This window comes from Oncorhynchus mykiss, chromosome 8, assembly GCF_013265735.2.
Source record: "Oncorhynchus mykiss isolate Arlee chromosome 8, USDA_OmykA_1.1, whole genome shotgun sequence".
Lineage (NCBI taxonomy): Eukaryota > Metazoa > Chordata > Actinopteri > Salmoniformes > Salmonidae > Oncorhynchus > Oncorhynchus mykiss.
Genome location: NC_048572.1, coordinates 1,805,394 through 1,833,393, shown reverse-complemented (window position 1 = coordinate 1,833,393; position 28,000 = coordinate 1,805,394). Strand labels below are relative to the sequence as shown.

The 28,000-nt window shown below is 41.1% G+C and overlaps 1 protein-coding gene across 1 annotated transcript; it reads left to right on the top strand.

Annotated features, from left to right (window-relative positions):
• Positions 1-4,999: 4,999 nt before the first annotated feature.
• On the top strand, positions 5,000-25,809 carry tbx18 (T-box transcription factor 18). Its single transcript, XM_036984537.1, has 8 exons — positions 5,000-5,565; positions 7,350-7,524; positions 8,238-8,339; positions 8,813-8,984; positions 9,908-10,075; positions 14,175-14,239; positions 20,286-20,377; positions 24,107-25,809. The coding sequence occupies exons 1-8, from the start codon at positions 5,325-5,327 to the stop codon at positions 24,661-24,663; spliced, it is 1,572 nt and encodes a 523-aa protein (XP_036840432.1). The 5' UTR covers positions 5,000-5,324; the 3' UTR covers positions 24,664-25,809.
• Positions 25,810-28,000: the final 2,191 nt, after the last annotated feature.

The window sequence follows — 28,000 nt, the reverse complement described above, 5'->3', positions numbered from 1 at the left end:
AGACCGGTAAGGTAGTCAGTAGAGGTCTACAGGCCAGACCGGTCAGGTAGTCAGTATCCGTGTTGAAAACGTGTCCTAACATAACGTTCTACCTAAGGCTCATTTCTCTTCATCAAACTACAGAGAGAGAAGCTGCCTGCCTGGCGTCTGCCCTCCTCTACAACAGGAGCAGATAGACACTGTTAGGCCTAGCAACTATTCTCCAGATAGAGAAACAGAATAATTCAACTAAATGTAATCAGAAAATTATTTATTTTAGATTAGGCATCGAGGATAACTCTTTATCTACCGGAGAAATAACACCCGCCCAAGCCCCTGCCTGCTCGTGTCCGGAGGCGGGAGGGAGTGACGGCTCCGTGTTGGTCTCTCTCCGTTCCGGTGGAGGCTGTGCTCGTGGCTCTGGTCTGTGTCAGAAGTCTCGCCCACGCGGACTCGGAGCTCCCAGTTAGTCCCACCGCGAGAGATAATGACTGATGCTGACGGAAGGTGGCACAGTTACGCAGCACAAGGCTATAGAGCCGTAAACCCACAAAGTATCAGTCAAGAACACACACTGGAATAAAGACAGAGGTAAGACTGACTCGCCGCGGTGTAAACCAACGGTCTGACAGAAAAGTATATATTATTTAAACATATTTTCTTTCCTGTGAAATTCATTTAGAGCAACGAAAGATAATACATATGATCAGATAATGCAATATTTCAGATTACTGACAAACAGTTTTATAAAAGTTTAACAGACAATAAACAGTTGAGAAAATATAGGAAAACGCACCATGTAGAACGACGTATACATATTAAATTAGTAGACCTGCTGACAAACACTGATATTAAAATCAAATCAAGTTAAAAAAAATAATACAAAAATAAATAAATAACAGGTTAACTCATAGGCTAGTTCCTGGTTAAGTCATAGGCTAGTTCCTGGTTAACTCAGGCTAGTTCCTGGTTAACTCATAGGCTAGTTCCTGGTTAACTCAGGCTGGTTCCTGGTTAACTCATAGGCTAGTTCCTGGTTAACTCATAGGCTAGTTCCTGGTTAACTCATAGGCTAGTTCCTGGTTAACTCAGGCTAGTTCCTGGTTAACTCAGGCTAGTTCCTGGTTAACTCATAGGCTAGTTCCTGGTTAACTCATAGGCTAGTTCCTGGTTAACTCATAGGCTAGTTCCTGGTTAACTCATAGGCTAGTTCCTGGCATATCAAATTAACTTCTGCTTTGATCTGACCTGTTAGATTTTTATAAAACCTATTATATTTTATTGGTTAAATAAATGGCTTATTTTTGTTGTTGTAAATATAATGTGTAAATAGCTATAGGAAAAATAAATGTATAATCACATGTTTAAATGTCCATTCTACAAAAACAAAAATAGTTATATGTCTATAATATATTCTGTAAATAATATGGAAGAATGCTCATTAATGCAAATATTCCTATATAGTTACATTTATATTGCCACATAATTAGGCGTTTCTATACCAGAAATACAGAAAATTAAACACACGTGGTCAACTTGGTTTGCGTTTGATATAAAGTAAATAGAGGCATATTCTGTCAAATATTAATTTTGTTTTTGTGAAATATAACCAATGCATTTGTTTTTGTAAAATGTAGGCTATGAATTTGGTTTTGTGAAAATATATGCGCTTGTTTTTGTGAAACTATCTGTCGAAATGTAAAAATATCGCCAAATTATTCGTAAATTAAAGTTAGTTTTAGTGGGAATATCCATTAATGTCGAATAATCTTTCCAAAACAGAGTAGCTAAATGCTGAAGCAAATACAAATCCGAAAATACAATTCTGAATAAAATGTCTTTGCAATCAAAGACAATATATTTAACCTAGGGAAATAACTAGGCCAAAATAGTGCACGTGGATATAATTACATTCAAATGGTCTGAATGTATATGTTAGCAGCATGTCAAGTTAGGCCTCGGTTATTTATGTGTCTAGTCTGAATAATATAATCATGTTGTGCTGTCATATCGACGGATATGAGTGGAGTGGAGTGGCGCTGAGTGGAGTTGAGGTAAGTGGAGGGGGGGGCATATTGCCATGATAGCCATGACTTAAAAACAAATAGAAAATAAAATAACGAGACCGGTGTCAAAAAGGGACGTGTTTTGATGTTGAACATTAACCATTAAAATAAGTTATTCTCCATTTTAAATAGAGATGTTTTAGTTCTCAACGCTGAAAGGCGAGATATCCAATCTAAACTGTAGTACAGTTAGCTTTTATTTAAGGCATCCCTCCCCGCGAGCAGCGCACCATACCGTCATTTGATCTGATAACCAACCGGCAGAATATGACAGCGGCATGTCCCGCTACCATCCTTCATTTACATTACATTTACACCAATAAACGATGATAACGTGCTGTTTATAATACCCCCCCGGGTTGTGTACATTGTGCCAGGAGTGAAAGAGAAGCCGCGGGACTGTCCTCGCGCTTGTTTATTTATAGGCTTGCTCCATATGTCTTCACATGCACGGGCCCTAACGGACATTCCCCGCATGACCACGCACTAATTTACACGCCTGAACAGCACGAAGGAACAGACGGTAAACTGGACGCCTCCGGTAGGTAAAATTTACGGTGCTCCAGTCATATAACACACATCCGAGCGCGATTCAACACTGAGCACCGTTAACGCATGTGGTAAAATTACATTTATTTATATAAGCTATAGGTATATCAATGTTTTCTATAGGCTATATTATTAATATATTATGAATAATATGCATATCAATTACAGTAATCTATCCTAAACAATCCTTTAATTTATAAAAAAATAAGACGTTTTTGATATAATAGTGCACTATACACGGATGTAATGTAAATCAGTGTATAGTGCACTATAGTCTCCATACACCCATATCCAGACGGTTCCTTCCTAGAATAGGGATAGCCAATAGTCCCGAACAGAATCATGCCGGGTTGTTGGGACAGTTCCTCAATAGTCCCGAACAGGACCATGTCGGGTTGTTGGGACGGTTCATCAATAGTCCAATAAGTGTGCCGCCTTCAATCACAAGGCAGTACAGGTTGGTGCGTATGGCCCAGTACATCACTGGGGCTGAGCTCCCGGCCATCCAGGACCTCTATACCAGGTGGTGTCAGAGGAAGGCCTGGAACATTGTCAAAGACACCCACCACCTAAGCCATAGAATGTTCTCGGCTAACGCACAGCAAGCGGTAATACAGCGCCAAGTCTGGGACCAAGGTTCCTGAACAGCTTCTACACCCAAGTCATAAGACTGATGAACAATTAATCAAATGACTACTTGGACTATTTGCATTGAACACTCACAACACAATTACACACACACACACACACACACACACACACACACACACACACACACACACACACACACACACACACACACACACACACACACACACACACACACACACACACACACACACACACACACACACACACACACACACACAGACACACACACACACACAGACACACTTTCACTCTCTTCACATATGCTGCTGCTGCTCTGTTTATTCTCTATACTGATTGCCTAGTAACTTTTACACCTATCTACATGTACATTTTTACCAGAGGTGGAAAAAGTACTCCATTTTCACACTCTAGTAAAATAAAAGAAACCTTAATAGAAAATGACTCAAGTAAAAGTGAAAGTCACCCAGTAAAATACTACTTGAGTAAAGTCTAAAATAATTTGGTTTTAAATATACTTTGTGGAAAAAGTAAATGTTATACATCGAATTCCTGATATTAAGCACACTCGAACATAATTTACAAACGCAGTATTTGTGTTTAGTGAGTCCGCAAGATCAGAGGCAGTAGGGATGGCAACGCATAATATTGATAGGTGTTTGAATTTGCAACTAGCTCTCACAGTCTCACATCAGAATGAGACGTTCAACCACATTTCAAAGTGGTTAAGGTTTATAACTTTATATCTCTGGATTTGAACTTGCAACCTTTGGAATCAGCTGCTTACGACCATCCGCCATCCCTGTCTACAAGGCCTAGCAAAACTGAAACCCAATTGAAGGTAACAGCGCTCACTGTTGCCTCTAGTGGCTTGTTTCCACGTCATCTCCCGACTTCCTCAGACATGGATGAATGTCAAATACTGACTTGTATAATGGGGGACCTGCCTGAGCATTCAAAATGTAACTAGTACTTTTTTGTGTCAGGGAAAAGGTATGGGAGTAAAAAGTACATATTTTCTTTAGGAATGTGGTGAAGTAAAAGTAAACGTTGTCAAAAAATATAAATATCTCAAAAAACGACCCTAAGTATTACATTAGTTCGTTACTTTATACCACTGCATATTACCACAGCGGCCTTGTACCCCAGCACATTGACTCGGTACCACTACTGTACTGTACAGCCTCATTATTGCTATTTTATTGTGTTATTTTTTGGGGGGGTAATTGTCTTACTTTTTAAAGGTAGACTCAACGATATGATGTACACGCAGAAAGTAAACAGCATACTGGTCCATTTGACTACCATGCTGTAACACTGTGGCGGGAACCTGTGCACATGCGTGCTGCTAGTGGCGACATCATTTCGCTGAGTCCACCTTAACTCCGCATCGTTGAGAAAGGGCTCAGAAGTAGTCTACACCTGTTGAATGTGACAAATACATTTTAAGTCAATTTGATTTGGTTTCTCTAGAAGAGGGATATTAAGGTGTAATAACACTGTCCGGTGGTTATTGTGTCTGTCTGCCTCAGGGGGCTCCCTTGCGGGGGGGTTGACAAAACATGCAGAGCATGTTGGGCGGTGGTGTGAGAATACGCGCTCTGCACCGGGGCCATGATTCATTCACGAGCCCCCTTCACCATTTAACACCGGACAGCTCGAGGAGGTGGGACTTCGGTGAGATCAGGGCTCAATTGGACGGGAGGCAGAATAATTGACAGCTGACAGCCCAGCCCTACAGCAGCCCTCAGATTATTTACACTTTCTAAAACTGGGGCCACTGCGGTCCGCATGCGCTCAGCTCACACACATCAGAAGGTCTATTTCACTTGCAGCTAACGTCTCATAGCTGCGTCCAGTTGGAGAGAGAGAGAGAGAGAGAGAGAGAGAGAGAGAGAGAGAGAGAGTGAGAGTGAGAGTGTGTGTATTTGGTCACTAGGACGGTATGTGCGGTGCCCCAAAGTCAGTCCTGAACGGGCCGTAGCTCAAGGAGAGAGAGGAGCGTCCGCTATTACGGTGGAGGCCCTTGGGGTGAACTTTTCACTTCATTTCACTTCTGTTTAGAGTGACTTTTTCCTTATTTCCTTTCCTGCGCCTCTCCCTGGTCGGACGGTTGGTGGAATGGCAGAGAAGCGACGCTCCCCGTGCACTCTGAGCGTCAAGGCGCACGCGTTCTCGGTGGAAGCTCTGATCGGGTCGGAGAAGAGACGGAAGCTCGGGGAGGACGACACTAGGGTGTGCTTTCTCGAGGAGGTCACGGAGGTGTTGGAGCTGCCCAGTAACGGAGGGGAGAGAGAGGAGAGGGCGTGCAACCGCGCCAGCGACCGGGGCAGTGAGATAGAGTGCGTTAGTGACGGCTCGCGTAAGTAAAGACTGTTACCATGGAGTGGTGACACCGAAGACGACTTAAAATATATTCACCACCACTCCCTAGAAAAATGCACACTAAACGGAACATTTAATAATTACATATGAGGCTACAACTATTCTAACAGCGACTCATACGCAGGCGAAACTGATGTAGGCCTATCCTGTTACTTACCGGATAAATCTAATCTAGTTTTTCTTGTTGACCTGTTTTTATTGCTCGTTGTTGTTGTTGTTGTGGGTGGTGGTTGTTTATTACTGCATAGCCTTTACAATAAGACAATGATTGTATGAACCAAATGATTGACATTAACTAAATTACCACTAGAATTAATTAAAAATAAAATCGATTACCTGCAATAACCAAGTAGGCTATACAAATATCCTAATAATAATAACAACAATAAATACAAATACTGTTATAAATATAGTCTAAACTTGAACATAATTACAGATTATTTACAGAATCAAATGCACAGAGTAAGGGCCTAATACATTTATCTGGGTTCAGAAACACAGAGCATTTGAAACATGCATTACAATGTTACAATGTATGTTTGCCGCTCTATTGTAGAGATATTATATAATATCCGGTTATTGGTCGAGTAAATAGAACGGCTGTGCACGTGACTAATCAGCCGCTTTACGAGTCTTGTTACAATCATAAACACGCCAATTAGCTATTACCGGCAGGAAGATGGCCTCGGATGAGGGCCGTTATATGAACGGGGTTTAGACTCGCGTTAAAAACACAGAAACACAACAAACTGTTCTATTGTAAATTAATAAAAAATATAATCCAAACTATTCCATATCAGCCTAACTGTTTCTGTTTTTCTTCAGTGTGGTTAAGCCTGGGTGTTGCACTGTGCTGACTGTGATTCGATAGTCCTTATATATTACTTATTATTATTATATATTACTGTATTCTATATGAATATAATATGTATTTCTATTTGACCGTTATTTATCCAGGGAGTCCCAATGTCAGATCTCTTTTAACAGGCTGGGAGACCTTTCCATGACACAAACGTTATAATAGCCTATTCATACAATTGACTAAAATAAAATATAATATAATTTAATTGTCAATCAAAGGATGGTAATTTGTCTTTGGCCTCACCGTGATAATAGATGATAACATAACAGGAGAGAAAATATGGTCCTAAAAGAATATTTAACCGTAGCGCTATAGTTTCTTACATTTACGCCTGTCTGGTTGTGGGCTGACCAATACAGAACATATATTGTTATATTGTCTGCGGCCTGAACACCCATTTTGACAGCAACACAAATGGTCCAGTCTAGTCAGGTCTGGTCCAGTCTAGTCAGGTCTGGTCCAGTCTAGTCAGGTCTGGTCCAGTCTAGTCAGGTCTGGTCCAGTCTAGTCAGGTCTGGTCCAGTCTAGTCAGGGCTGGTCCAGTCTAGTCAGGGCTGGTCAGGCCTTGTGACTCTAGTGGAGCGGAACAGACACGGCCCGTTTGGCGATGAACAGAGCCATGATTATTGTAACTGATGGGGCAATGACTCACACGCACCTAAACACACACGCACGCACCTAAACACACACACACACACACACACACACACACACACACACACACACACACACACACACACACACACACACACACACACACACACACACACACACACACGACTATACTTTAGAACCACTGCAGTCACTACTAGCCCGTACTAGGATACTAGCCTTTACCAAACTACTACATTAAAACAATACTTTGTTGCTCGTGACTGACCCGAACTGTCTTTCCGTAGTGGAGAGCTGTGACGTGCTGTTGGAAAGCCCCCACCCAGAGGCCCAAGCCCAGCGCGCGCCACCGGTAACAGTAACGGTTCCCGGAGAGGAGATGCGCGTGGACTTGCAGGGCTCCGACCTGTGGAAACGGTTTCACGAGATCGGTACAGAGATGATAATCACGAAGGCTGGCAGGTGAGAGAAACGACACGGTAACACAGAGGCTAAAGAAACAGTCAATGAAGAAGAGGACGACAAGCCTTTGTCTTGAACTTTAAACAATGTGCAGCTATTTTACATGAGCTTTCTGCTGTGACGGAAAAGGGTTATTATTTTTTATTTAAACATGTTTCAAATTAACCGGTCCTTCAATGTTGCAGTTATGACGCAAGGATTATTAAGTGTCTTAACAGAAATGTAAAGAATATTTACCGTCTAATCACAATTTGTTTGATTTAACCGGATTGATCAGAAACAAAACAAAATGGTTTAATGAGAAGGGAAATACTGCGAACAGAATTGTTTATGAAAAGTTTACGCAAAATTACACAAAACCACCTTTGACTAAATATAATAATAATAATAACAATCATGTTTTATTATAATGTTATAAGGTACTATTGTACTGTTGAAATAATATTTTCGACAATTCTGTCGTAGCCTATAGGTCTACCAAGCATAATCATATATTAGGCTAAGGTGCTGATATTTATATCAATGTGTGAGAAATTAATATTTCATGGCACGAAAAAAAATAAATCTGAACAATTGTAAAAACGACCAAACTGACTATGTTGCATCTCTTTCCACAGGCAGTGTAGGGCGACTAATCGAAATATTTAGTAAGCTTCATATTTTATGTATTTTAATGTGACTCTATTTCTTGTCTCTCTCACCTCCCGGTGCAGACGGATGTTCCCCGCTATGCGCGTGAAGATCTCGGGTCTGGACCCCCACCAGCTGTACTACATTACCATGGACATTATCCCCGTGGACAACAAACGATACAGGTTAGGAATATAACACAAAAATAGCTATTATATAGGCCTAAACTATACAACTAATATAGGCATAACAACCCCGTGGACAACACATTATACTGCTGCTACAGGTCAGGAATTAGCCTATGCCAAATCCCTTTCTGATAACCTATACTATTGCAGGTATTTCTGCAAACGTTTACATATAGATTAACTATGCTAGGCTAGAAAGGCGTCTTGGTTTCTTTGATATTATAGCATAAAAACCTTGAGAGGTTTATTAAAGTTGTAATCGTTTGTGTCTGGTGAACTGGGAACAAAGCGGAACAAATGGCGGTTGGGAACGGTCTGTCAGTCAGCGATTTGTCCTTGTGCGGTTTGGGAAGAAACGCCTTTTGGACAGCAAACCTCCCAGTCCTGACGGTCAAATAACAAATGCTCCAATAAAATGAACACAAAACACAGTGTTGATGTTATTTCTCTTTTTCTCTGTGTGTGTGCAGGTACGTGTACCACAGCTCCAAGTGGATGGTCGCGGGAAATGCGGACTCCCCAGTGCCGCCGCGTGTATACATCCACCCCGACTCTCCGGCTTCCGGTGAAACGTGGATGCGTCAGGTGATCAGCTTCGACAAACTCAAACTGACCAATAACGAACTGGATGACCAGGGACATGTAAGTTACCTATTTATTATAGATTTTTATATATGCAACACGCAACATTATGATGACTGTATTATTACTTGGACTAAATCTACTTCATTTGGTGGATGGAATGATGGATATATTGACTGATTGATGGATATGTTGACTGATTGATTGATTTATGAGCTACTGGTAAATCTTGATCAGAATGCTATTTGTATGAAGTGACTTTAAACTGGAAAAACTTGAGGAAAGGGGATTTCAAAAGAAGGAATCTGAAATTGTGCTTGAAGTTTAATATTCTATAACATGTTTACTTTTAGATATACAGAAGATGTTGTGTTTGATAAAAGGACAGAAATTGTAAATATTCTGAATGGAAGGATCGTGTTTATTGAGGTCATGTCTTGATTGTTATCAGAGGAAATAGATCACATTTCCCCCAGAAGTTTAGTTTAGTTCATTGGAGTATTTTAAAAATCATTGTCAACTGTGAGCTATAAACAGACGGAAACCCTCAGGCTGGACTAAACTGTGATTGGCCGTTCAAGAGGAACTGTTTGTGTGTTTCTGTGTCTGTGTGTGTGTGTGTTTCTGTGTGTGTGTGTGTGTTTCTGTGTGTGTACGTGCATGCCTACGTGAGTGTGTATGTGCAAGTATGCGTCTGTGTTTTATGATGTGAGAGAATAGCAGGTAATTCCATTCATGTGTAATTGTGTAGTTCTTCTGCGGTATAATGATGCCCTAACCGTGCTGTGTGTGTGTGTTGTGTGTGTGCCGTATGTGTGCTGTGTGCGTGCTGTGTGTGTGTGTTTGTTTGTGCCGTGTGTGTGTGTTGTGTGTTGTGTGTGTGCTGTGTGTTGTGTGTGTGCTGGGTGGGTGCTGTGTGTGTGTTGTGTGTGTGCTGTGTGTGTGCTGTGTGTGTGCTGTGTGTGTGCTGTGTGTGTGTTCAGATCATTCTCCACTCCATGCATAAGTACCAGCCACGTGTGCATGTGATTCATAAGGAGCGTGGCGAGGAGCTGTCTCATGTTAGAGCCGTTCCCCAGGGAGACGGAACCAGAACACTCAGCTTCCCAGAGACCACCTTCACCACTGTCACCGCATACCAGAACCAACAGGTAACCTTTACACAACATTCACACAACCATACCAGAACCAACAGGTAACCTTTACACAACATTCACACAGCCATACCAGAACCAACAGGTAACCTTTACACAACATTCACACAGCCATACCAGAACCAACAGGTAACCTTTACACAACATTCACACAGCCATACCAGAACCAACAGGTAACCTTTTTACACAACATTCACACAGCCATACCAGAACCAACAGGTAACCTTTACACAACATTCACACAGCGATACCAGAACCAACAGGTAACCTTTACACAACATTCACACAGCTATACCAGAACCAGCAGGTAACCTTTACACAACATTCGCACAGCCATACCAGAACCAACAGGTAACCTTTACACAACATTCACACAGCCATACCAGAACCAACAGGTAACCTTTACACAACATTCACACAACCTCTAAAGTCTAAACAACCATATCCGAGCCTTAAAGGTCCAATGCAGCCATTTTTATCTCAATATCAAATCCTTTCTGGGTAACATGGTACCATACTGTGATTGTTTTCAATTCAAATGGTAAAAATAAACAAAATAGAGTCCTAGAAAAGAGCAATTTTCTGAAGCATGAATTTTGCTAGGACTGCCTGGGAGGGGTTTAAGTGGGGATGGGAAACGTAACATTTGCTGTTATTGTCAGAGAGGTTTGTAACTGTCTTTCTTATTGGTCTAATATCTAATTTACTGCATGGTGATGTCACCATGGTTGGCAAAAACTCCATCCCACCTAAAACAGGAGGAGATTTCAGGCGGTCTTTTCAAACAGCTCTTACACTAAAAGGCATTATCATAATTTTCACAACTTCGCAGTATTATTCCAACATCATAGTGTGAAAATATAAATACAGACATAAATATAAACTCAACATGTAAAGTGTTGGTCCCATGATTCATGAGCTGAGAAAAAGAACAAAGACATTTTCCATGCACACAAAAATATTATTTCTCAAAAATTTTGTGCAGAAATGTTAGATCCCTGTTAGAGAGAATTTCTCCGTTGCCAAGATAATCTATCTACCTGACAGGTATGGCACACCAAGAAGCTCATTTAAACAGCATGATCATTACACAGGTGTGCCTTGTGCTGCGGGCAATAAAAGGCCACCTATGTCTCAAGTTTTGATGGAGCATGCAATTGGCATGCTGACTGCAGGATTATCCACCAGAGCTGTCGCCAGATAATTGAATGTTAATTTCTCTACCATAAGCCACCTCCAACTGTGTTTGAAAAAAATTAGTAGTACGTCTAGCCGGCCTCACAACCTCGGAACACGTGTAACCATGCCACCCTAGGGCCTCCACGTCCAGCGTCTTCACCTCCAGGATGGTCTGAGACGAGCCACCCAGACAGCTGATGAAACTGTGGGTTTGCACAACTGAAGAATTTCTGCACAAACTGTCAGAAATTGTCTCAGGGAAGCTCATCTGCATGCTTGTCATCCTCACCAGGGTCTTGACCTGATTGCAATTCGGCGTTGTAACTGACTTCAGTGGGCAAATGCTCACTTTCGATGACCACTGGTCCGCTGGAGAAGTGAGCCCTTCACGGATAAAACCCAGTTTCAACTGTACCAGGCAGATGGCAGACTGCACTGGGAAACATCATGTTTTTGACTGCACTGGGAAACATCATGTTTTTGACTGCACTGGGAAACATCGTGTTTTTGACTGCACTGGGAAACATCATGTTTTTGACTGCACTGGGAAATATCGTGTTTTTGACTGCACTGGGAAACATCATGTTTTTGACTGCACTGGGAAACATCATGTTTTTGACTGCACTGGGAAACAACATGTTTTTGACTGCACTGGGAAACATCATGTTTTTGACTGCACTGGGAAACATCATGTTTTTGACTGCACTGGGAAACATCATGTTTTTGACTGCACTGGGAAACAACGTGTTTTTGACTGCACTGGGAAACATCATGTTTTTGACTGCACTGGGAAACATCATGTTTTTGACTGCACTGGGAAACAACGTGTTTTTGACTGCACTGGGAAACATCATGTTTTTGACTGCACTGGGAAACATCATGTTTTTGACTGCACTGGGAAACAACGTGTTTTTGACTGCACTGGGAAACATCATGTTTTCGACTGCACTGGGAAACATCATGTTTTTGACTGCACTGGGAAACATCATGTTTTTGACTGCACTGGGAAACATCATGTTATTGACTGCACTGGGAAACATCATGTTTTTGACTGCACTGGGAAACATCATGTTTTTGACTGCACTGGGAAACAACGTGTTTTTGACTGCACTGGGAAACAACATGTTTTTGACTGCACTGGGAAACATAATGTTTTTGACTGCACTGGGAAACATCATGTTTTTGACTGCACTGGGAAACATCGTGTTTTTGACTGCACTGGGAAACATCATGTTTTTGACTGCACTGGGAAACATCATGTTTTTGACTGCACTGGGAAACAACGTGTTTTTGACTGCACTGGGAAACAACATGTTTTTGACTGCACTGGGAAACATCATGTTTTTGACTGCACTGGGAAACATCATGTTTTTGACTGCACTGGGAAACATCGTGTTTTTGACTGCACTGGGAAACATCATGTTTTTGACTGCACTGGGAAACATCATGTTTTTGACTGCACTGGGAAACATCGTGTTTTTGACTGCACTGGGAAACATCGTGTTTTTGACTGCACTGGGAAACATCATGTTTTTGACTGCACTGGGAAACATCGTGTTTTTGACTGCACTGGGAAACATCATGTTTTTGACTGCACTGGGAAACATCATGTTTTCGACTGCACTGGGAAACATCATGTTTTCGACTGCACTGGGTCTTTCAGACAACCATACACTAACTTCTATACCATTGTCACCTCACTGTCTACCAGAACCAACAGGTAACCTCCATATAATGTTTAAACTATAATCACCTAACATTCACACAACATTTAGATAATATTCAGACAACCACTACCCTCTACACTGTCATCACCCACCAGAACCAGCAGGTAACATTCACACAACATTCAGACGACCGTACTAGAACGAACAAACAACCCTAACCTAACCTTCGGTCGTCATACAGCTCAGAGAACACAGCAAAGGGAGTGGCATGGGATCAGGCTTTGACTGTAGAAAGAACAAGAGAAACATACTGTTAAATATCCCCCTTGGTGGTCAGAGAGAGGGACAGAGAGAGAGACAGAGGGAGAGCGACAGAGAGAGAGAGAGAGGAAAGAGAGAGAAAGAGAAAGAACGAGAGAGAGAGAGAGAGAGAGAGAGAGAGAGAGAGAGGGAGAGGGAGAGGGACAGAGAGAGAGAGAGAGAGAGAGAGGAAAGAGGGAGAAAGAGAAAGAAAGAAAATAGAGAGAGAGGGAAAGAGGGAGAAAGAGAAAGAAAGAAAGAAAGAAAGAAAGAGAGAGGGAGAGAGAGGAAAGAGAGAGAGAGAAATGTAAAACACAGCACACACACACAGCACACAATGTAAACATATGTTTCCCATGCCAATAAAGCCCCTTTGAATTGAATTCAGAGAGAGAGAGGGAGAGGGCAAGAGAGTTGTAAGGTTCTAAGGGGCAGTGTGGAACGAGGCTGATGGAGCTCACACAGTGGACATTTTGGTCTCTACTGGTCTCTTCTGATCTATACTGGTCTCAACCGGTCTCTAATGGCCTCTACTGATCTCTAATGGTCTCTGCTGGTCACTTTTGTACTCTACTGAGATCAATTGACACCCTTTACCATGGCACTTTGGGATTTATTTTAAACTTCAAAACCCTTACTGGTCTATTTTGGTCTCTACTGGTCTCTGCTGGTCTCTTCTGGTCTTTACTGGTCTCTTTTGGTCTACTGGTCTCTACTGGACTTTCTGGTCTCTACTGGTCTCCTTTGGTCTCTACTGGTCTCTACAGGTCTCTTCTGACCAATCCTTCTCTACTGTAATGTTTACAAACAGGAGAAGGATGTACAGATAATTCCCAGACCAATCCTTTTTGTAACTGATGTTTGAGGGAATCTGACAATATCCTAATATGGTTGTGTTGCTTGTGTTGTTGTTGATGGTCTGATGTTGTGGTTGTTGTTGTTGTCTTCAGATCACCAGGTTGAAGATTGACAGGAACCCATTTGCTAAAGGCTTCAGAGACTCAGGCAGAAACCGGTGAGTTCCTCTACACATTACTGGATAGTTACAGAGACAGGGCATGGGTTGTGTGTATATACTGTACCAGTCAAAAGTTTGGAGACACCTACTCATTCCAGGGATTTTCTTCTTTCTTTCTTTCTTTCTTTCTTTCTTTCTTTCTTTCTTTCTTTCTTTCTTTCTTTCTTTCTTTCTTTTTACTGTTTTCTATATTGTAAACAAATCAGAATATGTTTTATATTTGAGATTCTTCAAAGTAGCCACCCTTTGCCTTGAGGACAGCTTTGCACACTCTTTTCATTCTCTCAGCCAGCTTCATTAGGTAGTCACCTAGAATGTATTTCTATTAACAAGTGTGCCTTGTTGAAGGTTCATTTGTGGAATTTCTTTCTTTCTTAATGTGTTTGAGCCAATCAGTTGTGTTGTGACAAGGTAGGGGTGGTATACAGAAGATAGCCCTAATTGGTAAAAGACAAGTCCATATTATGGTAAGAACAGCTCAAATAAGCAAAGAGAAATGACAGTCCATCATTACTTTAAGACATGAAGGTCAATCAATATAGATCATTTCAAGAACTTTGAAAGTTTCTTCAAATGCAGTCGCAAGAAACATCGAGCTATGATGAAACTGACTCTCATGAGACCCAGAGTTACCTCTGATGCAGAGGATAAGTTAATTTGAGTTACTGCTAATATGTAAATGCTTCACAGAGTTCAAGTAACAGACACATCTCAACATCAACTGTTCAGAGGAGACTGTGTGAATCAGACCTTCAGGGTCAATTTGCTGCAAAGAAACCACTACTAAAGGACACCAATAAGAAGAGGAGACTTGCTTGGGGCAAGAAATACGAGCAATGGACATTAGACCAGAGGAAATCATTCCTTTGGTCTGGTGAATCCACATTTTAGATATTTGGTTCCAACCACTGTGTCTTTTTGACCACACATGCGGATGATCTCCGCATGTGTGGTTCCCACTGTGAAGCATGGAGGTGGTGGTGTAATGGTGCTTTGCTGGTTACACTGTCAGTGATTTATTTCGAATTCAAGGCACACTTAACCAGCATGGCTACCACAGCATTCTGCAGCGATACATCATCCCATCTGGTTTGCGCTTAGTGGGACTATGATTTGTTTTTCAACAGGACAATGACCCAACACACCTCCAGGCTGTGTAAGGACTATTTGACCAAGAAGGAAAGTGATGGAGTGCTGCATCAGATGACCTGGCCTCCACAATCACCCCACCTCAACCCAATTGAGATGGTTTGGGATGAGTTGGACCGCAGAGTGAAGAAAAAGCAGCCAACAAGTGCTCAGCATATGTGGGAACTCCTTCAAGAGGGTTGGAAAAGCATTCTAGGTGAAGCTGGTTGAGATAATGCCAATAGTGTGCAAAGCTGTCATCAAGGAAAAGGGTGGCTACTTTGAAGAATCTAAAATATGTTTAGGTTTGTTTAACACTTTTTTGGTTACTACATGATTCCATATGTGTTATTTTACAGTTCTGATGTCTTCACTATTATTCTACAATGTAGAAAATAGTAAAAATAAAGAAATACCCTTGAATGAGTGTGATCCAAACTTTTGACTGGTACTGTGTATATACATCGAGGTCCATAATTATTGACGCCCTTGATAAAGATGAGCAAAATAAGTGTATAAAATAAATAACACAAATACTGAGCTATGTTGAATGGCCCAAAAAATTGTGAAATTATATAATTATATGCTAATACAAATGCTCAGAGAAAGAGACAAAGTAAAAGAAAAACAATTTTTAAAAAAGGTAGGGGTTAAAATTATTAACACCACTGGTTTCTTTCAATACCTCACCTTGAGGATAACGACGCTGAGACTTTTTATAAAATGTTTTATGAGTTGGAGGACACATTGGGATCTTAGACCATTCCTCTATACAGACTCCTTCCAGATCCTTGATATCCTTTGTCTTTGGCTTATGGACTGACCTTTTCAATTTAAACCATAGCTGTTTAATGGGTTTCAAGTCCGGAGACTGAGATGGCCTCTGCAAAATGTTGATTTTGTGGCCAATTAACAATTTCCTTATGGATTTTGATGTCTGCTTGGGGTTACTGTCTTGCAGGAAGATCCACTTGCGTCCAAGTTTCAGCCTCCTGGCAGAGGAAACCAGGTTTTTGGTTAAAATCTCCTGTTACCGGGTAAAGTTCTTGAAGCCATTGACCTTAACAAGGGCCCCGGGACCAGTGGAATAGCCGCATTACATCACAGGTCCACATTTTACAGTAGGTATTGGGTTATTTTCTGCTCATGCCTTCTCATTTCGATGCCAAACCAACCACTGGTGTGCGTGGCCAAAGAGCTCTATTTTCGTGTCATCTGACCAAAGCACCAGTTCCAATCCAAGCTCCAATGCCGTTTAGCAAACTACAGGCGTTTACATTTGTTGGATGACATGAAAATAGAGTTATTTTGCCACGCACACCAGTGGGTTTGGCATCGCAAAGTGACGAGCAGAAAAGAACCCCATACCCACTGTAGAATATGGTTGTAGATGTTTCATGTAATGCGGCCATTTCGTTTCCACTGGTCCAGGGGCCCTTCTTAATTTCAACAGCACCAAGAACTTGACCAAAACCTGGTTTCCTTTAACAGTAGGCTTTCATTGTATTTTCTATCTATCAGACATTCAGAGACGTTCAGAGAGAGAGACATTTTTTAAATCCATAATAATAATTGCCCCCCTCCCAACAAAATCATATTTAAACCATTATATTTATAACACCATCATATAACATCACATTCTCATAAAGCTACAGGAATATTAATATAAACAACATTAGCAGCATTAAAACAACAAATATGTTTACATAAAAACACACTTCTAACATATCCAAATATGGTTGAGTGTTTTTAACATTTTTAGATATATTTCATTTGAAATGAGTGTCAAAAGAATATGAAAACTGCTTAGTTTGTGAAGATACTGTATATCTGTTCTTATGCACAACGCAATGCGGAGTGCCTGGATACAGCTCTTAGCTGTGTTATATTGGGCATATATCACAAACCCCTAATGTGCCTTATTGCTATTATAAACTGGTTACTTACGTAATTAGAGTTGTAAAAATACATGTTTTGTCAGACAATCAGTATTCCCGGTCCTGAAACACCCAGTTTATAATATTAGATATACACTACATAGCCAAAAGTATGTGGATAACCTTTCAAATGAGTGGATTCGTCTATTTCATCCACACCCGTTCATCCACACACCTTTTCAACAAGTCAGTTCGTCAAATTACTGCTCTGCTATAGAGCTGCCCCAGTCAACTGTACGCTGTGTTTTTGTGAAGTGGAAACGTCTAGGAGCAACAACGGCTCAGCCGTGAAGTGGTAGGCCACACAAGCTCACAGAACGGGACCACCGTGTGCTGAAGCACGTAGCACGTAAAAACCGTCTGTCCTCGGTTGCAACACTCACTACTGAGTTCCAAACTGCCTCTGGAAGCAACGTCAGCACAATAACTGTTTGTTCGGAGCTTCATGAAATTGGGTTCCAAGCCTAAGATCACCATGCACAATGCCAAGCCTCGGCTGGAGAGGTGTAAAGATCACCACCATTGGACTCTGGAGCAGAGGAAATGCGTTCTCTAGAGTGAGGAATCACGCTTCTCCATCTGGGAGTCCAAAAGACGAATCTGGCCAAGACAACCCTACCTGCCTGAAGTTTGGTGGAGGAAAAATAATGGTCTGGGGCTTCTTTTCATGGTTCTGGCTAGGCCCCTTAGTTCCAGTGAAGGGAAATCTTAATTCTACAGCATACAATGACATTCTAGACGATTCTATGCTTCCAAATCTGTGGCAACAGTTCGGGGAAGACCCTTTCCTGTTTCATCATGACAATGCCCCTGTGTACAAAGCGAGGACCTTACAGAAATGTTTTTTCAAGATCGGTGTGGAAGAACATGACTGGACTGGTCTGCACAGAGCCCTGACCTCAACCCCATCGAACACATTTGGGATGAATTGGAACACCAACTGTGAGCCAGCATCAGTGCCCGACCTCACTAATACTCTTGTGGCTGAATGGAAGCAAGTCCCCACAGCAACGTTCCAACATCTAGTGGAAAGCCTTCCCAGAATAGCGGAGGCTGTTATAGCAGCAAAGGGGGGATCAACTCCATATTAATACCCATGATTTTGGAATGAGATTATCGATAAGCAGGTCTCCATATACATTTGGTCATGTAGTGTATCTTTGTGTAGTGTGTGTGTGTGTGCGTGTGCGTGTGCGTGTGCGTGTGCGTGTGTGTGTGTGTGTGTGTGTGTGTGTGTGTGTGTGTGTGTGTGTGTGTGTGTGTGTGTGTGTGTGTGTGTGTGTGTGTGTGTGTGTGTGTGTGTGTATAATATATACTGAACTAAAATATCAACCCACCATGTAAAGATTTGGTCTCATGTTTAATGAGCTGAAATAAAAGATCCCAGAAATGTTCCATACACACAAAAAACGTTTTTCTCTCATATGTTGTGAACAGATGTTATATCCCTGTTGGACAGCATTTCTCATTTGCCAAAATAATCCACCCACCTAACAGATAATCCATCCACCTAACAGATAATCCATCCACCTAACAGATAATACATCCACCTAACAGATAATCCACCCACCTAACAGATAATCCACCCACCTGACAGAAATCCACCCACCTGACAGATAGTCCATCCATTTGACAGATAATCCACCCACTTGACAGATAATCCATCCACCTGACAGATAATCCACCCACCTGACAGATAATCCATCCACTTGACAGATAATCCACCCACTTGATAGATAATCCACCCACCTAACAGATAATCCACCCACCTGACAGATAATCCACCCACCTAACAGATAATCCACCCACCTAACAGACAATCCACCCTCCTAACAGATAATCCATCCACCTAACAGATAATCCACCCACTTGACAGATAATCCATCCACCTAACAGATAATCCACCCACTTGACAGATAATCCATCCACCTGACAGATAATCCACCCACCTGACAGGTGTAGCATATTATATACAGTATGTAACTGTGTGTATAATAAACAGTATAACTGTGTGTATAATATACAGTATAACTGTGTGTATAATATACAGTATGTAACTGTGTGTTTAATATACTGTATAACTGTGTTTAATATACAGTATATAACTGTGTGTATAATATACAGTATATTACTGTGTGTATAATATACAGTATAACTGTGTGTATAATATACAGTATGTAACTGTGTGTTTAATATACAGTATGACTGTGTTTAATATACAGTATGTAACTGTGTGTTTAATATACAGTATAATTTATTGTATAATATACACTATATAACTGTGTATAATATACAGTATATTACTGTGTGTATAATATACAGCATAACTGTATGTATAATATACAGTATGTAACCGTGTGTATAATATACAGTATTACTTATTGTTTAATATACAGTATATAACTGTATGTATAATATACAGTATGTAACTGTGTGAATAATATACAGTATACATTATTGTATAATATAGAGCATTACTGTGTGCCTAATATACAGTATGTAACTGTGTGTATAATATACAGTAAATAACTGTGTGTGTAATATACAGTATGTAACTGCGTGTATAATTTACAGTATGTTTAATATACAGTATAACTTATTGTATAATATACAGTATATAACTGTGTGCATAATATACAGTATATATTACTGTGTGTATAGAAGACATTATGTAACTGTGTGTATGATTTACTGTATATTACTGTGTGAATAATATACAGTATATATTACTGTGTGTATAGTATACAGTATGTAACTGTGTGTATAATATACAGTATATATTACTGTGTGTATAATATACAGTATGTAACTGTGTGTATAATATACAGTATATATTACTGTGTGTATAGATTACATTATGCAACTGTGTGTATAATTTACTGTATATAACTGTGTGTATAATATACAGTCTGTAACTGTGTGTTTAATAAACAGTATAACTTATTGTATAATATACAGTATTTAACTGTGTGTTCCAGGATGGGTCTGGAGGCTCTAGTAGAATCCTACGCTTTCTGGCGTCCGTCTCTAAGATCCCTGACATTTGAAGACATCTCTGGAATTAAGCAAGGTAAGACACGGTTTCTTAAAACCTCTATTGAAACAAGAATCCTCCAACCTAACGTAACAAAAAAATATTAACAACTTCCTCTTGTTAGTGGTCTGACTGTTGTATTTGTCTAACTGTTTTACTGGTCTGACTGTTGTTCTGGTCTGACTGTTGTCTTACTGTTGTACTGGTCTTAATGTTGTACTGCTCTGACTGTTGTACTGGTGTTACTATTGTGCTGGTCTTACTGTTGTACTGGTCTGACTGTTGTCTTACTGTTGTACTGGTCTTACTGTTGTACTGGTCTTACTGTTGTACTGGTCTGACTGTTGTCTTACTGTTGTACTGGTCTATTGTTGTACTGGTCTGACTGTTGTACTGGTTTTACTATTGTGCTGGTCTTACTGTTGTACTGGTCTGACTGTTGTCTTACTGTTGTACTGGTCTTACTGTTGTACTGGTCTTACTGTTGTACTGGTCTGACTGTTGTCTTACTGTTGTACTGGTCTATTGTTGTACTGGTCTGACTGTTGTACCAGTCTTGCTGTTGTACTGGTCTGACTGTTGTACTGGTCTGACTGTTGTCTTACTGTTGTACTGGTCTTACCGTTGTACTGGTCTGACTGTTGTCTTACTGTTGTACTGGTCTATTGTTGTACTGGTCTTACTGTTGTACTGGTCTGACTGTTGTCTTACTGTTGTACTGGTCTATTGTTGTACTGGTCTGACTGTTGTCTTACTGTTGTACTGGTCTATTGTTGTACTGATCTGACTGTTGTACCAGTCTTGCTGTTGTACTGGTCTGACTGTTGTACTGGTCTTGCTGTTGTACTGGTCTTACTGTTGTACTGGTCTTACTATTTTGCTGGTCTGACTATTGTTGTACTGGTGTTACTGTTGTCTTACTGTGTACGGGTCTGACTGTTGTACTGTTCTTACTGTTGTATTACTGTTGTACTGGTCTTACTGTTGTCTGACTGTTTTACTGGTCTATTGTTGTACTGGTCTGACTGTTGTACCAGTCTTGCTGTTGTACTGGTCTGACTGTTGTACTGGTCTTGCTGTTGTACTGGTCTTACTGCTGTACTGGTCTTACTATTTTGCTGGTCTGACTGTTGTACTGTTCTTCCTGTTGTACTGGTCTTACTGTTATACTGTTCTTCCTGTTGTACTGGTCTTGTTGTTGTACTGGTCTTGCTGTTGTACTGGTCTCACTGTTGTACTGTTCTTCCTATTGTACTGGTCTGACTGTTGTACTGGTCTGACTGTTGTCCTACTGTTGTTCTGGTGTTACTGTTGTCTTACTGTTGTACGGGTCTGACTGTTGTACTGTTCTTACTGTTGTATTACTGTTGTACTGGTCTTACTGTTGTCTGACTGTTGTACTGGTGTTACTGTTGTCTTACTGTTGTACTGTTCTTTCCGTTGTACTGGTCTGACTGTTGTACTGGTCTTACTGTTGTCTTACTGTTGTACTGGTCTTACTGTTGTACTGGTGTTACTGTTGTACTGGTCTTACTATTTTGCTGGTCTGACTGTTGTACTGTTCTTCCTGTTGTACTGGTCTTACTGTTGTACTGTTCTTCCTGTTGTACTGGTGTTACTGTTGTACTGGTCTTATTGTTGTACTGATCTGTCTGTTGTACTGATCTTACTGTTGTACTGTTCTTACTGTTGTCTTACTGTTGTACTGGTCTTACTGTTGTCTGACTGTTGTACTGGTGTTACTGTTGTCTTACTGTTGTACTGGTCTTACTGTTGTACTGGTGTTACTGTTGTACTGGTCTTATTGTTGTACTGATCTGTCTGTTGTACTGGTCTTACTGTTGTCTGACTGTTGTACTGGTGTTACTGTTGTCTTACTGTTGTACTGGTCTTTCTGTTGTACTGATCTTACTGTTGTACTGTTCTTACTGTTGTCTTACTGTTGTACTGGTCTTACTGTTGTCTGACTGTTGTACTGGTTTTGCTGTTGTACTGATCTTACTGTTGTACTGGTTTTACTGTTGTCTTACTGTTGTACTGGCTTTACTGTTGTACTGGTCTTATTATTGTACTGGTCTTACTGTTGTACTGGTCTTATTGTTGTACTGGTCTGACTGTTGTACTGGTCTTACTGTTGTACTGGTCTTATTATTGTACTTGTCTTATCGTTGTCTTACTGTTGTACTGGTCTGACTGTTGTACTGGTCTTACTGTTGTACTGGTCTTACTGTTGTACTGGTCTGACTGTTGTACTGGTCTTATTGTTGTCTTGCTGTTGTACTGGTCTTGCTGTTGTACGGGTCTTACTGTTATCTTATTGTTGTACAGGTCTTACTTTTGTACTGAACCTAATGTTGAACTGGTTTTACTCTTGTCTTACAGTTCTACTCATCTTGATGTTGTCTTACTGTATTTCTCGTCTCACTGTTGGACTGGCCTTTCTGTTGTACTAGTCTTACTGACCTTAACTGTGATATGTTGTCTTAGTTGTACTGACCTTAACTGTGATATGTGGTCTTAGTTGTACTGACTATAACTGTGATATGTGGTCTTAGTTGTACTGACTATGACTGTGATATGTGGTCTTAGTTGTACTGACTATAACTGTGATATGTGGTCTTAGTTGTACTGACTATGACTGTGATATGTGGTCTTAGTTGTACTGACCTTAACTGTGATATGTGGTCTTAGTTGTGCTGACTATGACTGTGATATGTGGTCTTAGTTGTACTGACTATGACTGTGATATGTGGTCTTAGTTGTACTGACTGTGATATGTGGTCTTAGTTGTACTGACCTTAACTGTGATATGTGGTCTTAGTAGTACTGACTATGACTGTGATATGTGGTCTTAGTTGTACTGACTATGACTGTGATATGTGGTCTTAGTTGTACTGACCTTAACTGTGATATGTGGTCTTAGTTGTACTGACTATGACTGTGATATGTGGTCTTAGTTGCACTGACTGTGATATGTGGTCTTAGTTGTACTGACCTTAACTGTGATATGTGGTCTTAGTTGTACTGACTATAACTGTGATATGTGGTCTTAGTTGTACTGACTATGACTGTGATATGTGGTCTTAGTTGTACTGACTGTGATATGTGGTCTTAGTTGTACTGACCTTAACTGTGATATGTGGTCTTAGTTGTGCTGACTATGACTGTGATATGTGGTCTTAGTTGTACTGACTATGACTGTGATATGTGGTCTTAGTTTTGCTGACTATGACTGTGATATGTGGTCTTAGTTGTACTGACTATGACTGTGATATGTGGTCTTAGTTGTACTGACTGTGATATGTGGTCTTAGTTGTGCTGACTATGACTGTGATATGTGGTCTTAGTAGTACTGACTCTGACTGTGATATGTGGTCTTAGTTGTACTGACTGTGATTTGTGGACTTAGTTGTACTGACTATAACTGTGATATGTGGTCTTAGTTGTACTGACTGACTGCGATATGTGGTCTTAGTTGTACTGACTATGACTGTGATATGTGATCTTAGTTGTACTGACTATGACTGTGATATGTGGTCTTAGTTGTACTGACTGTGATATTGGGTCTTAGTTGTACTGACTGTGATATGTGGTCTTAGTTGTACTGACTGTGATATGTGGTCTTAGTTGTACCGACTGACTATCACCTTAGTTGACTGGAAGTTGGTCTGCATTAGAGTGTTTGTTAAATGAATAAAAGGTCAATGTAAAATGGAACTGATTAGTTTAGTTTTTTGATGTTACTCTGTGTCTGTCACTCTGCAGGAGCCCCGGGGCCCCATGGAGGTGTTGGATCGCCTCACCTGCTCTCCTCCTCTCCTTGCTCCTCCCCCTTCCAGGTGTGGCCTCTCTCTCCCCCGGACTACAGCTGCAGCCGGCCGACACACACACCCCTACATCGCTACAGTAACCTCCCCGAGCCTTTCCCCTCTCCTACGTCGTCGCGAGGACCGTCAGCTTATGACAGCGAAGGATTCTGCTCTATGTCCCTCCCTCCTTCTCAGATTGGCTATCTACAAAACCCTGCCCACCAGGGTTATGGAAGTCTCCGCCTCCACTCCCCCCCTTACGGTCTCTACGGTTACGCCTTCCCCCCCTCCCCCCGCCTCATTGCCAGCCCAGACAAGATGGCGGCTGCTTCTGCCGCTGCAGCCAATCAGAACCCTTTTCTCGGCTCCTCACCCAGCGGAACCCTGGCGGACAGTCTGGGCATGCTCAGTGGAGGCCAGCAGGCCAACTTCCTGTTTGACTCTCGGACGCTGGGAATGGCTGGCAGCCAGTCAGGGGGAGGGGCTTCACAGGTCACTACCCACATGGGCTGAGAAATACTCCGACCCTGACCCCCAGGGTTGCTATCGCAAATAGCTGCTTCTCCGGGTAGGACATGGGTTTGGAACTCTGGAATAAATCACCAGCCAATGAGGATTGATGAGACATCTCACGGACCTATGGGGAGACAGAGAGAGATGGAGAGAGAGAGGAAACAGAGCGAGACAGCTTTAGTGACGTTTGTGTGAGCGCTAAGAAAGATAAAGAGAGAACGTCAAACTCCGCTGACTAATGGGATATTGTTGTGGTTGTTGTTCGTAAGTATGTTATTAAAGGACTAAATAAACAGAAGCTTCTGAGAGACTGAAACAGCTGCGTTGGAGGAGATCTGGGGGTCTGATACAAGTCTGGAGACCTAAGAGAACAATCACACCCACCAACAAGCCTCGGAGCTGGAGGTTCAACATCTGGAAATGAACACTACGAACACTTCAGCACCTGTGGTCTCCTATACAGCGTCTCTGAACAGTTATAAACTCACACAGCTCCTAGGAACAGAGTTGACACAGTGAGAGGTCTCCTATACAGCGTCTCCGAACAGTTATAACCTCACACAGCTCCTAGGAACAGAGTTGACACAGTGAGAGGTCTCCTATACAGCGTCTCTGAACAGTTATAACCTCACACAGCTCCTAGGAACAGAGTTGACACAGTGAGAGGCCTACTGAGATATATGAATGCTGTTATAAAGGACTGTATTCCCATGCCAAAGATACAGTGTCAGTCAATCTGCAATGTTTCCCTATTCCTTATGTAGTGCACTTCTCCTGGCTGGAAACCTATAAAGCACCCCTATGAAGCTCTGGCCTAAAGTAGTGCACTATATAGGGAATAGGACTCTGGCCTAAAGTAGTGCACTATATAGGGAATAGGACTCTGGCCTAAAGTAGTGCACTATATAGGGAATAGGACTCTGGCCTAAAGTAGAGCACTATATAGGAAATAGGACTTTACATCACACGTTGTGTGTGTGGCATGTTTTAACTATTTGACATAAAGGTGTCATAACTGCTTATAACCTTTATACATAATGAACTGTGTTAATGGTGGGTCATGTGACCTAACGTACTTACTGCCAACACACACACATGCACGCACGCACACACACACACACACACACACACACACACACACACACACACACACACACACACACACACACACACACACACACACATTTCCTGCCAACCCACAGCGTTCTGCCTGGCCTCTGTCTATGACGGACAAGCAGCTTCATGAGCCAAAAAAAACAATAAAAAGTATAATATTATTACACACTAACCATCAGAGAACCTGTTTCACACAGATCCTTTTTGTAATATATCAAGCATCAAATATGTGTGTGTGAGTGTATGAATCTCAGAAACAGAAGTCCAAACCCTTGTAAACAGAACATTTCAAAGGTTAAAGGTTAAGGTTTGGGAAGGCTTAAAACAAAAAGGCAACAAATGTAAAACAAGTGTCTATCTGCTGAACACGCGGAGCCATAAACCAAGCAGCCTGACCTAAAATATAAACACAACATGCAACAATTTAAAAAATGTTATTCAGTTAATGTAAGGAAATCAATCAATTGAAATAAATAAATTAGGCCCTAATCTATGGATTTGAATACTGGGCAAGAGCGCAGCCATTGGTGTGCCTGGGAGGGCATATGAGCCAGGCCCACCCACTGGGGAGCCAGGCTCAGCCAATCAGATTAAGTTTTTCCCACGAAAGGGCTTCACTAAAGAGAGAAATTCTCCTCAGTTTCATCAGCTGTCCTGGTGGTTGGTCTCAGAAGAACCCACAGGTGAAGATGCCTGATGTTGAGATCCGGGGCTGGTGTGGTTACACATGGTTTGTGGTTGTGAGGTCAGTTGGATGTACTGCCAAATTTTCTAAAAGGATGCTGGAGGCGGCTTATGGTAGAGAAATTAATATTAATTTCTCTGGCAACAGCTCTGGTGGACATTCCTGCAGTCAGCGTTCCAATTACACACACCCTAAAATCTTAAGACATCTGTGGCATTGTGTTGTGTGACAACATTGCACATTTTAGAGTGACCTCTTCTTGTCCCAGCACAAGGTGCACCTGTGTAATGATCATGCTGTTTAATCAGCTTCTGGATATGCTGCAACTGACAGGTGGATGAATCATCTTGGCAAAGATAGGGATGTAAACAGGGATGTAAACACATTTTTTCACAACATTTGATAGAAATAGGCTTTCTGTACGTGTGGAAACATTCTGGGATATTTTATTTCAGCTCAGGAAACATGGGACCAACACTTACCATGTTTCATTTATATTGTTGTTCAGTAGACACATGAGGACAGTGAGGTCCATATATATATAAAAATAGATATTTTGTAAATAAACAATAAAGAAAATCAATTATGGGTCTAAATATGGATCATTTCATCAAAACACTTTTCTTCTTCATATGACGGAGTTCTAATGGTGTCGCTTTGTGAAAACTTGCAGTCGGCTCACTAGAGAAATAGGCAAAACTAGAGACGCTGCTGACAGTGTGTTAGCGAGATGCAGGACAAAAGCCACATTTAAAACCATACAGTAACTCCTGCCATGTCTACAGATATCCCCCAAATAACTAAAAACCATCTCAGAGAATGGTAGGATTACTTAGCCAGCTAGCAGGATGAAGTAAGAAGCCAACATTGCACAGAGCCAATCTCAGCAGGACAAAACAAAATAGGCATGATAATGCATTCAGGAGGAAGCTGAGGAGACAGAGAGTGAGAGAGGAAGCAAGCAAAGAGAGAGGCTAGTACAGTGGTCACCAAACTTGGGGTCGGGGTCTGATGTGCGGTCCCATCAGAAAATATGCACTAATCTTATCAAACAGGTTAGGAACTTAAAAAGAGAAGATATGTTTCAATGTGAAAATCTCAACAGGACCTATCTTCCCTATAGACCAACATTAAAATAAAACCACTGTATGTTTCAATGTGAACATCTCAACAGGACCTATCTTCCCTATAGACCAACATTAAAATAAAACCACTGTATGTTTCAATGTGAACATCTCAACAGGACCTATCTTCCCTATAGACCAACATTAAAATACAATCGACATCCAAACAATACAGTTTACACACTTTTTTTTGTTTTTACCAGATATTAATACAGAATCGTAAGTAATATTCTAATAATTCATGTGAATGAGACAATATGATAATCTGTGTGCTACACTGATGTCTGATTGTGCGGAGCTTAATTAGTAAAGCCTAGGAATACAATGTGAATGTTATGTATTTTGAGAAAAGCAATATCTGTAGAGTTGATGATTTTATGCAAGTCCTGATTACATCTGACTGAACAGTCCT